The following is an 11665-nucleotide window of genomic DNA, read 5'->3' as shown; positions in this document are numbered from 1 at the left end:
ATATTTTCAGTTTACCAGCTGGACATTCCTGATTCTTAAGGTGAAATTATAAATATAGATTATCATTTTAATTATGCAATATTTGTTCCTTACCAAAACTTACACAAACAAATTTTGTTAAGCCAAAAAGCCTATTGTTTACTAAGGAGCAGTTTCCAAATTCAAATTCGCTCTTCTTTTTCTTATTGAAATTGTGAGCTGCTATACTTAACACAAGATGCGCTGTTATAGCATGTCAACGTAATTGATCTAGTAGAGTATGTAAATGCAGCAGGGTTTTTGTGTGGCATGCATAACGTACCACATTTCCACCATTTTCTAAATGGCACCGCCTAGTTCATCTGTGGGTCTTCTGTGAAAAAGACCTCAGACTTCTGAAGTATGAGAAAACGTTAAGCAAAAGCCAAATAATAGTGTTCTGCATGCTTTGTAAATGTAAACTGGCATATCATAACAGCAGAACAGCTATGAAGAAGTATCTATGATGGAAATGTCACAGAATTTCCTATGAAAACGCCACCAAGAAAATGCCTTTAATTTCAATTACTTTTGTCAGGTCTGATGGGTGAAATACTGCGTTCTACAGTCAGTTACCGGCAACAAGGCAGTAGTTAAGAAATTTTTTTTTTTTTTCTGGAGGAAACGTAATGTATGGTGTGAAAAGTGTTAATTTATTTATTAAGAGGCCATATAATAAGCAGGGTAACATATTGTCAGTCAGCAATTATTGTGAAGTTTATAACAGGCTATCCTTTTCTTGATACTAATTAGCTATTATCAATATATACACTGTAACAGATAGAGGGCGCCATCGCTCCCTTGAACCCTTGTTCGAGACGCCAGACACCAGATAAAAGTCCAATATGACTTCATTTTATAATAATAACAAGTAAACCCGCGATTCGCTAGCTGATCGGAAATCCAAGAATGGCAATCAGTTTCTGTTCTGTCCGATATCTGGATGGATGACATATCATGGAGGGTGGGTGCGTCTGGGGAAATGGCATTTAATTACATAAGCATATCTGTACTAAAGCGGTTTCGTTTTGTGGAGACGTGATTCCGTTGACTTTGCTGACACCGACTGCTGGCAGAGTGGAGCACAGCAAGTTTAATAGATAGATAGACAGATAGATAGATAGATATGTACAGGTTGTGGTGTTCGTGTGCCAGCCACTGACTCTGGGAAGCCGCTGGGTTAGAGTCTGTGACCGTTATGTAATCTATATTATGGGCACAGTGGATTAGAGCAAGTGTAGCTCACAGGCTGTGTTGTTTGGGCGCCACCTACTGACTCTGGGAAGCCGCTGCGTTTGACTCTGGGGCAGGCACCACGGCGCATTACATTGTGTTATTTGGGCGCCACCTACTGACTCTGGGAAGCCGCCGCGTTTTGGGAAGTCGCTGCGTTTGACTCTGGGGCGGGCGCCACGGCGCATTACGTTGTGTTATTTGGGCGCCACCTACTGACTCTGGGAAGACGCCGCGTTTTGGGAAGCCGCTGCGTTTGACTGTACAGCAGGGGTGGGCAAAGTCATTCCTGGAGGGCCGCAGTGGCCGCGGGTTTTTGTTCCAACCCATTTGCTTAATTAGAAAACAATCCTTGCCAATAATTACATTTCATGGCTTGTTAGTGCTTTAACTGTGCTATGTCAAGTCATTCTCATATCCTAGATTTTTTTTTCCATTCTAAGGATATCATCCAAATACTTTGAAGTGTAAAACGGATGGGTAATTCTCAATCCTTCACCTTTTTCTTTTCTCTTTCCTTCCAAATATTTAATTAAACCAAACAGTGCATGATAAATACACACAGGTGTAAAGGGTAACAAGCAAAATGGATAACTGCTGGTTTCTTTTGTTATTTGCATCTTATTGCTAATAAGGAACAATTAAAAACCGAGAATGCAGCTGTATAAGACTTAAATAAGCAATAAGGGTTCAAAATCTTAACGAGGGAGATAACTACAATGAAGCAGAAGTGTTTCTAGAGCAATAAGTGCTTCTTATTAAGCAATTGGGTTGGAACAAAAACCTGCAGCCACTGCGGCCCTCCAGGAATGACTTTGCCCACCCCTGCTGTACAGGTTGTATTGTTTGGGCGCTCAGAGGTTGTGTTGTTCGGGCGCCACCTACTGACTCTGGGAAGCCGCCGCGTTTTGGAAAGCCGCTGCGTTTGACTCTGGGGCAGGCGCCAAGGCCACAGTGCGCATGTGCCTCGGTGCATCCGCCGTGCACATATTAACTGTGGTTTAGTAAGATAGATGTGCACCAAGCACTTTACATCCACTATACTCATATAATACACAATAATACAATCAATAATTAATCCTCCACTCCCAGACGCGTTGCCACCCTTCCATCCAGCTCAGCTCAATGTCTGGGATTTCCCACAATCCTTTTATAGTCCTTGACCCGGAAGTGGTTCTGTCCCTCAGTCCATGTGACTTTCTATCACTTCTGGGTCAGGTAAAAATTTCTCCTTTTCTTCGGTCCGGAAGTATATCATTTCTTCCATTCCCGTGACTTGGAAATGCTCCTGGCTATACAGAAAGCATAAATCCCTGTGCCTCCCTGCAGCGACTCCTGACGGCCCCCATGGTATCCAGCAGGGCTGTGAAGAAAAACTCCAAGGTCCACGATTCCCTGCTGGCATTCGAGGCACCTCCATGCTGCAAGGAGGGCTCCATCTGGCGGCTTGGAGGTGTTGGCTGGAATATATGGCCGGCAATCCCTCACATATCCCTCCCCTCAGCGAAGCACAGTGGGGCAGAGCGTCCAGCCCCGCGAGGGATGTCTTTCTCTAGGAGGATCTGTAAGACGGGCCTTGGCTACATTGTCTAGCTTCCCTGGAGAACCCAGGGGGAACGTTGTAACGGGTATCCCTCTGATCCCCTGTCCTCCGAGGACAACTTCGCCATACGTGGCCCGGCCGACGACAGTTATAGCAGATTCGCTGTCCTCCCGGTTGTCTTCCTCCGCGAGACTGGAAACACCTCAGGAACTCTGTCTCTGCCCTTTTCCCCGCTGAGGGAGGTTCTATGGCCGCCTCTGTGCTCTCAGGTCTCTTTACTAATTTGTCAGGAGACCCGTGTTTTATTTTTGGGATCTCCTGCTTACTCTTGGGCTTTCCCACAGTCTGAGTCTCTCTATTAATAAAAGAGAGCCCCTTTACTGTTTGCACCCCTCTCGATTTATTTATAATAATGGGTCAGGGTCTTCAAGATTGAATCGCTACGAGAGGCGGCACCATCCAGCTGCTTCAAGCTCGATCGGCCCTTCCCCCGACCACTCGGTCAACGTTCCACACTCTCTTGTAGGGCACGCAGTGATTTGGCACCTGCTACTTATTAAATACGGGCCCGGATCACACTGCGTCCCTGTATGCTGTACGGTACCGGTCACATTTACCTGTACCACTGCATCAATCATGACAGGAGACTCCTGACCAAATCGCCGTAGGTAATCCTCTATCCTTTTTAGCGGTGCTTCGGCCGTTGCTTCCAGCTCCTCCACCTGTTTCTTCACATCAGCCAATACCTGGAAGAAACTGTATACGGGCTCGAGCAACTTCATGAGTTCCTGCAAGTCCAAAATGTTATTTACTTCGGCCGGAGGCAAGCTTACTTCCTTGTTCGTCTTACCTACTGGCCGGGAGCCAATGAGCACGTCCGCTCCTGACACATGCTCGGCTGTGTTGCGCACAGGTTCTTGGGAATTGGAGTCTTGCATTTTAGAGGGCCGGGGTGGCACCACTGGCTGACTGCGATCTGCCTTTTCTAATTTAGCGGTGGACCGTTCAGTCATATCCTGTCCCTCATTACCTTTATTTAAGGCTAGCGCTGCTTTGCTTGCCTCACCCTTCCCCTTTTGGGAGCTCAATTCCGTTGGGGAAACGACAACCTCACCTATGGACTGTTGTTGACCTTCTCCTTCCCATAATCCGTCGTCTGGGGAGATAACATACCCAGTTTCGGCGAATGGGAGGTGACCCTCATGGTCATATGATCGGCTGTAGTCCTTTAGGTGTTCCCAGCCTGCTCCGGGATAGTCCACGTGACTATTCTCGTTGAATAGGATCCCCAGTTTTCGACTCCTAGATGGGCTAGATTCCTCATCATCGCTGCCATCTTGCCTAGGTGGGAAGTATATCTCTGACTCATCGTCAGAAACGAGAAGACAGGCCTCTGAAAAGTAATTAAAATAATGTCCCGGTGAATCGAACGTTTTTGTGGCACATACCTCCGGACTCTGATTGTGTCCTCTTATTTTATAGAGATTGTCTTGTACGTCTGAAGCCCGACAGCCATCCCGCTGCCGTAATGCTCGGGTCTTCTCGGCATCAATCATTGCTCGGTCTTCTTCAATTCCCATCAGGTATGTCCATAACTGCTCGGCGTCATCTAGGGTCTGTTCCTTTGGGCGATCCCCAGTCTTCTTCCCCATCACGTACCGATGTTTACGGAGGCTTTCTATTAGGCAGCGCTGCCTACTGAGTATGGTGGTTTTCTTGAGCGTCCTGACGCTGTCTTTTTGGGGGTTTTCTGTTCCCAGAAAATTTATGTACAGGTCCTCTGAAAAAGACGCTAGAGAATCCTGCCGACTATGCCACTGTAACAGATAGAGGGCACTATCGTTCCCTTGAACCCTTGTTCGAGACGCCAGACACCAGATAAAAGTCCAATGTGACTTTATTTTATAATAATAATGTGCACCAAGCACTCTACACTCCACTATACTCATATAATACACAATAATACAATCAATAATTAATCCTCCACTCCCAGACGCGTTGCCACCCTTCCACCCAGCTCAGCTCAACGTCTGGGATTTCCCACAATCCTTTTATAGACCTTGACCCGGAAGTAGTTCTGTCCCTCAGTCTATGTGACTTTCTATCACTTCTGGGTCAGGTAAAAACTTCTCCTTTTCTTCAGCCCGGAAGTATATAATTTCTTCCGTTCCCGTGACTTGGAAATGCTTCCGGGCTATACGGAAAGCATAAATCCCTGGGCCTCCCTGCAGCAACTCCTGGTGGCCCCCATGGTATCCAGCAGGGCTGTGAAGAAAAACTCCAAGGTGCATGATTCCCTGCTGGCATTCGGGGCACCTCCATGCTGCAAGGAGGGCTCCATCTGGCGGCTTGGAGGTGTTGGCCGGAATATATGGCCGGCAATCCCTCACAACATATATACACTCCCTATGAATTAAGTGACACAAGTTGTAAAATATACCACTAATACTCTTACAGGTTTCTTTTTAAGGACAATGCAAATCAAAACAGTTGAGTATTTCCAAAAAAGAAATTCTATTTGCAAACCACAGATAGCTACTGAGCTCTCCAACTGCATCTTTCAGATGATCATTAAGGACATAAGAATCTTTGTTCCTGGGGAGGGTGAGGGTTTCTGTCAGATGATCAACACATTTTAATCAGTATATACATTACACTACACTACAAGCACTACTTTAAAAATCTGATGGGGAAAAATATGTATCAGGATACAAATGAGTGTGAAGGCAGCTCTCAAAAATGTGAAATCAAATAAAAAATAAAAAAACACATGCGCCATAAGTGCCCAAACAAACATGGCCACAGAGACATACTCATAAGTTACCTACCACTTCATTAATGAGGACAGGAAGGTGACATATAGCCCTACCACAATGCCGCTTGAGGATTGACAAACAGCAGAAAATATTGCTGTTTGGGTGGAGAAGACATCAGAGAAGTTTGGTTTCTCTCTCAAAAATGTATTAGCTATTGTAAATGATCATTCAATTTATGTTGTAGGATCTCTGAGGATCTTAGAAGAGAAGTATGAAGCTGATTCTTAGCATTGTGCTGACAATACACTTCAAGTAGTAGTCAACTATTCTTTGAAGGATTATCAGGTCAGAAAGACAGCAGGGGCTGCAAGACGCTTTGTAGAACATTTTAAGAAGAGTGAGCTGGCCAGCGGCATGCTGAATGCAAAAGAGCTGCACTGGGGAATACCTGAACATAAACTGATACAAGATGCCACGTTTAGGTGAAACAGTTCTTACTATATGATAAGTCACCTCTTGGAGCAGAGATGGCCTTTGACCGCAACCCTGTCAAATCCAGAGGTCATACAGCAAGGGAAATATTACTTGGATTTGACAAGTGATGAGTGAAGTCTACTGGAACTATTTAAATAGTTTTTAAAGCCCTTTGATCAAGCCACCATATTCATCAGTGGGGAGTCTTATATCCTGGGTTCTGATCTACCTCGACTAATAAAGGATCTCTGAAAGTCCATACAAAAGCAAAACTCTTTAAGTTGATTAATGTTAAATCTTTCCAGACAACTGCAGCGAAGTAAATGGCATCAAGGTGGGAGAGGAAACCACATTCAGGAATGATGGTAAAAAAGTTTGCTTTACTGATGCTGCCCTTGACCAGCAATTCTGGAAATCTTGTCACCAGAGTATGTCCTATAAGTACAAGCTCCAGCCTTTCATGCAAAAGCGAAAACAGCAATGACCCTCTTCTGCAGACAAGTGTGAAACAGAATGATTCAATCTGTGCACAGTCACAAGATTCAAAGGGGAATCCAGTGTCCCTGTAACAGACTTTACTTAGCTCAGACTGAAATTTCCACAGCAATGAGGAATACAGTGGCCAACTAAATGCTGCTGACAGAAAAATTGTGAAGAATGAGGATGTGCTGTATTTGGAAGAGCATTCAGTTTCATTCCAATCTAAAGGAAAAGAGCTAGCTCAAATGGTGTACAGAAATTCCAAGCAACGTGTCCCACCTTAGCTCTTCTAGCAAAGTCATACTTGTCTGTCCCAGTAATGTGGGCACCGGGAAGGAGACGTTTTAGCAATGGAGAATATTGTGGCAAGGAAAAGAGCAAGTCTGACTTACTGAACATGTAAACATGCTTACAGTGATGAAACAGAATGATTCAATCTGTGCACAGTCACAAGATTCAAAGGGGAATCCAGTGTCCCTGTAACAGACTTTACTTCGCTCAGACTGAAATTTCCACAGCAATGAGGAATACAGTGGCCAATTAAATGCTGCTGACAGAAAAATTGTGAAGAATGAGGATGTGCTGTATTTGGAAGAGCATTCAGTTCCATTCCAATCTAAAGGAAAAGAGCTAACTCAAATGGTGTACAGAAATTTCAAGCAACGTGTCCCACCTTAGCTCTTCTAGCAAAGTCATACTTGTCTGTCCCAGTAATGTGGGCACCGGGAAGGAGACGTTTTAGCAACGGAGAATATTGTGGCAAGGAAAAGAGCAAGTCTGACTTACTGAACATGTAAACATGCTTACATTCTATCACTGTAATGCCCAACTTAACCCCTGCTGTCTCCATGGTTCAGGACAGATTTAGGTGTCACATACTGGGACAGACTGATGGAGAAAGGGAAAGGAGACTCTGTGTTATCTGATTTAGATTGCCCTAGTTTTTGTTACATAATATGAAATGCTATCTGAATTGATTTTGAGCTATGTTGAAGTGATCTGATTCAAACTGCACTACTTTTATTATCAAACCTTTATTCCTGAACTTGAATTATTTTATTTGGAAAGATGAAGAATTTGCATACATTTTTCACCTTAATACATAATAAAGTGTTGACATTCTAATGATACAAATGTTTAATAGTTGCTTACTATGGGGCTCCGCCCCCTGTTCGCTTCACTCGCCAACCCCTGGTCTTGGGTAACCCGAAATAGATTTGGGAGAGATTATTTATCTCCGTCAGTTGTGGTCTTTCGTTTTGAACCCGTGCCTGCTTTGCTTCCGCAGTTTCAGACGCGCGTTGTAGGAGCCTGCGTTCATTGATCTTATCCAGTTGGGCTCGTGTTTGTATCGTTGAGCTGTATTGTGTTTGAATTTGGTGTAAAGCGTTCAGCGGTTTGTACAATCCCAAGCAGCACATTATTCCTAACTTCACTCCGCAGTAGTGCCACTCACAATATGGCGGTGATGCCTGCGCCTTTCGTACTATCTTTGTGGACCTGTGGGGCCTTCTTTGTGGTACCTGTGGGGCCTCCGTAGCCTCTCACATTTGACTCTGGGGTGCAGCGCAGAATCCTCTTTTTTGTGTGGTTGTGTCGTTAGTGGTAGCTATGGGTGTGTTGTTGCTTCATTTCTCATTCACGTTAGTTGAGCTCTTTCGTTCTTGGGCCGTGACTCCTTCGTTCGCGGTGGGTACGACTTCGCTTGCGGTTTATGAGACGCGCGCCTGCGCAGTACGTCTCATGGTCCCATCGCCGTGTCCCTGCGTCCATATCCGGTTTATTCTCGGTTAGTAATACAGATTGATATTTGTTAGGATTTCTAATGGAGTAATCAAACTTTTTATTACATTGATTGACAAGGTAGTCATTAGATTAGTCAACTAAATCGAAAAAAACTAATAAATAAATCAATAAAAAAGAAATAACAGTCATTAAGTGTACACCTGAATGCAAGCTTGCTCACCGACCACACTCAGACAAGCGGTGTTTCTTTTTAATTAAAGGACAAAATAAAAAGGTCTGAATTCATTAAAGTAGCTTTCTCACTGTTTGTCTAATTCTAGTAACATCAGCTTTACTGCTCTCTGTTTATAAACGTTTGTAGCTCAGCTACCGTAAAACCTTGTGTGAAGGAGTACTTCAAGAAAATTACTGTAAAGCTTAGAAAAGCAGATGCTGAAAAGAATAGCTTTTTGTTTTCAGCCAATTTACCAATCCCTGATCCAAGTCTTTTGTAGTGAAAAATCTGCCAAATTAGATTGCCAGACAATCAATTTATCAGAACATCACTATAATTCTTAGTTTGCTATTCCACAAAATGGCAATAAAACCACCTAGGTGACCATTTAAAATATCATCCAGATCACAGCCAGGCAATCTTAAAGGCTGAACATACAGTAGTCTCACACATAATTTACTTTGGCTTAATATTAATATTTGTTATCCTAATGTAAGGGTATCTTGAAATTATTTTGCAAGCAATTTAAGATTTAATTGCAAATGAGATGTACTTCCAACATACTAAGGCTATAGTCAGATGTTCCACTTATTTAATTTACTGTGTCAAAAAGCCACATAAAACAAAACAAACTGACTACTCCCTATTAAAATATTTTTAAATACAGTACTAAGTATTATTGCTGTCCATTTATTTTATGAAGCATCTACAACAGTCATACGCCGATTTACGACCAACTGAGTTGAGGCCATTTGTACTTATGGCCAATGTTTGCTCTAATTTTGCTCTAAATCATTTGAGACTTCCAAGGTAATCTGGCATAAAAAGCAGATTCATTTTTAAAAAAAAACACACAAAAAAACAAAAAACACTGTCTGCACCAATTAAAAAAAATGTCAGTATGGCTTGAGAGTGATCTGCTTACTTTATACAATCTACTATACAAATGGTTGCTCAGAGATACAGTACAAAGGAATGTAAATAAGACTATACAAATGGTTGCTCAGAGATACAGTACAAAGGAATGTAAATAAGAAAGCGCATTTTATACATGATCTATATTTATCCTCAGGACACAATTTAATTACCTTAGGAAAATGTTACAGATCACTCAGAACAGCTCTCATCACGTTAGTAGTTTACAGGAGCAGTCATTCATATCAATCATAAGTCTTGTTTGTTCTCCCTAGAAATTTAGCCCCCTATTACTCAATGTCATAAAACATACCTTAATTATAAAAATGTGTGCAATCCTCAAAGATGCTGTTCTTATTTTCTGTATTATATATTCATTACATAGTATACTATATTATAATTTAATGCTATTGCTTATAATGTTGTGGTGATATACTGTATTGCACACTGTGCTGTTTTTGTTTCTCTTTTACAATTTTAAACACCAAGATTAATTTTTACCAACTATGTTGAATTTCAATATAGTTTTAACTAAACTAAAGTTCAGTCTTTAGCTTTGCCAATTTTCTCACAAGAGTCATCACTGCATGTTATCTAATTTACAGAGCATCATCTCTAGTAGCTCTATGTTGTCTTCAAAGTCAGCTACATGAGAACAACAGGCAATCACACAATGTATTTAAATTAGCTTTTTTGGCATATTCTTTGTAGTATTTTAAAGGTTTTTAAAGAATACATACAGTATGCACTGTATAAGTGATGCTCGATTGCTCTGGATGATGAAAACTTCATAAACCAATATATAGATTAGGTGAGTGACATGCAACGCAAGATAAAAACAAAAACTACCAACAAAAACAACTATCATAAATTTACTGTTGTAATTCTGAAATGATCCTAATCACAGAATAAAATTTAATTATCAGACATCATACATTTCTAATTTAAAAAGCCATCGATAAGGAATTAGACTTACTCTTTCAACAATAAATGAAGATGGGTGCCAGGTTTTGCTTTCATAATCTTCACACGTGTTCCCATATTTTCTTGATCTGATGCTTGTTCATGAGCATCATGTACATGTTGGCTATACAAATCATTACTCATTTCTGCATCGCAAGATTCAGATAACAAATGGTCATTCTGAAAATCCAAGGCCGTTCCAGGCACTGCACAAATTCTGTTGAGTGATGAGGACAATGGTGGATTACTTCTGGTCTCTAAAGGAGGGCTTGAACAGCTGTCAAATACATTCTTAAATGATGCCAGAGATGTTCTAAAATTTGGAACGCTGACTACATTTTTTTTTGAGTTAATCTGAGACTTGGGCCGTTTTTTAGAAGGTCCATCAGCGGATGTTTTACTGTTTCTGTTATCTTCCATGTCCATATTCAGAACCTGATTATCATCCTTACTCAGACAATAAGCTTCAGACATTTTGTGCAGAGTTTGCTTCTTTAAAATGGACTGTTTAGTGCATTTCTTAATTGTTTTTTTATTTGGCTTGACCTTCCTTTCATTGTGTTTTGCAATCGAAGATGAAGTACTTTCTGAGTCAGTGTCAACAGAATGAGCCACTTCTGACTTCTGGATTTTTAGAGGTACAGGATTTTTCCGTCTTCTTGATATATAACTCTCATTTTTAATATTCTTCTTTTCTTTCACAATATTTTCATTCTTTGTATTGGCTGAAAAAAAAATATTTTAATTAGTTATATTAAAACAAATGAGAAATCACTGTTATTAGCAACAATTAGAGACCAACTGAAAGTTTGCTTCTTGTTTCAGCCCAACTTCTGATTTGGTTAACATGGCTGAAAATATTAATTTTTCAGCAAATTTCGTCTGGCACATAGCTAAACATACTGTAAAGTGAGAAGCTGAAAATATAGTCTAACCTTTATTACCTACTATTGTGTGGATAAGCATGAAATATTGAGACTTGCCTATATCCCAGACTTAATGACCTTGTTTTAGGTTACTGCTTGCTATAGTAACTGTTCCATCACCTTTTACAGCTACAAGCTTATGCATACTTAAGCAACATCATTTTAAACAGCAACTACCACCCCAGTTCACAGACAAGTTTCTTCAGGCAGAATGGCCGATAATGCAAATTTAAATCTGCTTTGTGATGATCAGCATTTTACTATGATAATATAGATGGTACTATAGAAATCAACATGATAACTAAGGGACAAGTCAACATAGCAATGTGATTTTAGCAAGACAGAAGGCAGCAGTGTACTGACATAACTCCTGTTTCATTTTAATAAGCACAAGCAG

At 41.3% G+C, this 11665-nt stretch overlaps 1 protein-coding gene across 3 annotated transcripts in view; it reads right to left on the bottom strand.

Moving 5' to 3' along the window:
* Positions 1-11665, bottom strand: part of LOC114642632 (centromere protein C-like) — a 266767-nt gene that overhangs the window by 60409 nt on the left and 194693 nt on the right. For all 3 annotated transcript variants that reach the window (XM_051928078.1, XM_051928079.1, XM_051928080.1), the window contains one exon: positions 10356-11067. In XM_051928078.1, the coding sequence (XP_051784038.1) occupies positions 10356-11067 (712 nt within the window). The remainder of the gene's footprint in view (positions 1-10355; positions 11068-11665) is intronic.

Source organism: Erpetoichthys calabaricus, chromosome 5 (genome assembly GCF_900747795.2).
Source record: "Erpetoichthys calabaricus chromosome 5, fErpCal1.3, whole genome shotgun sequence".
NCBI classification, from domain to species: domain Eukaryota; kingdom Metazoa; phylum Chordata; class Cladistia; order Polypteriformes; family Polypteridae; genus Erpetoichthys; species Erpetoichthys calabaricus.
This window is presented reverse-complemented; position numbering and strand designations above follow the sequence as displayed.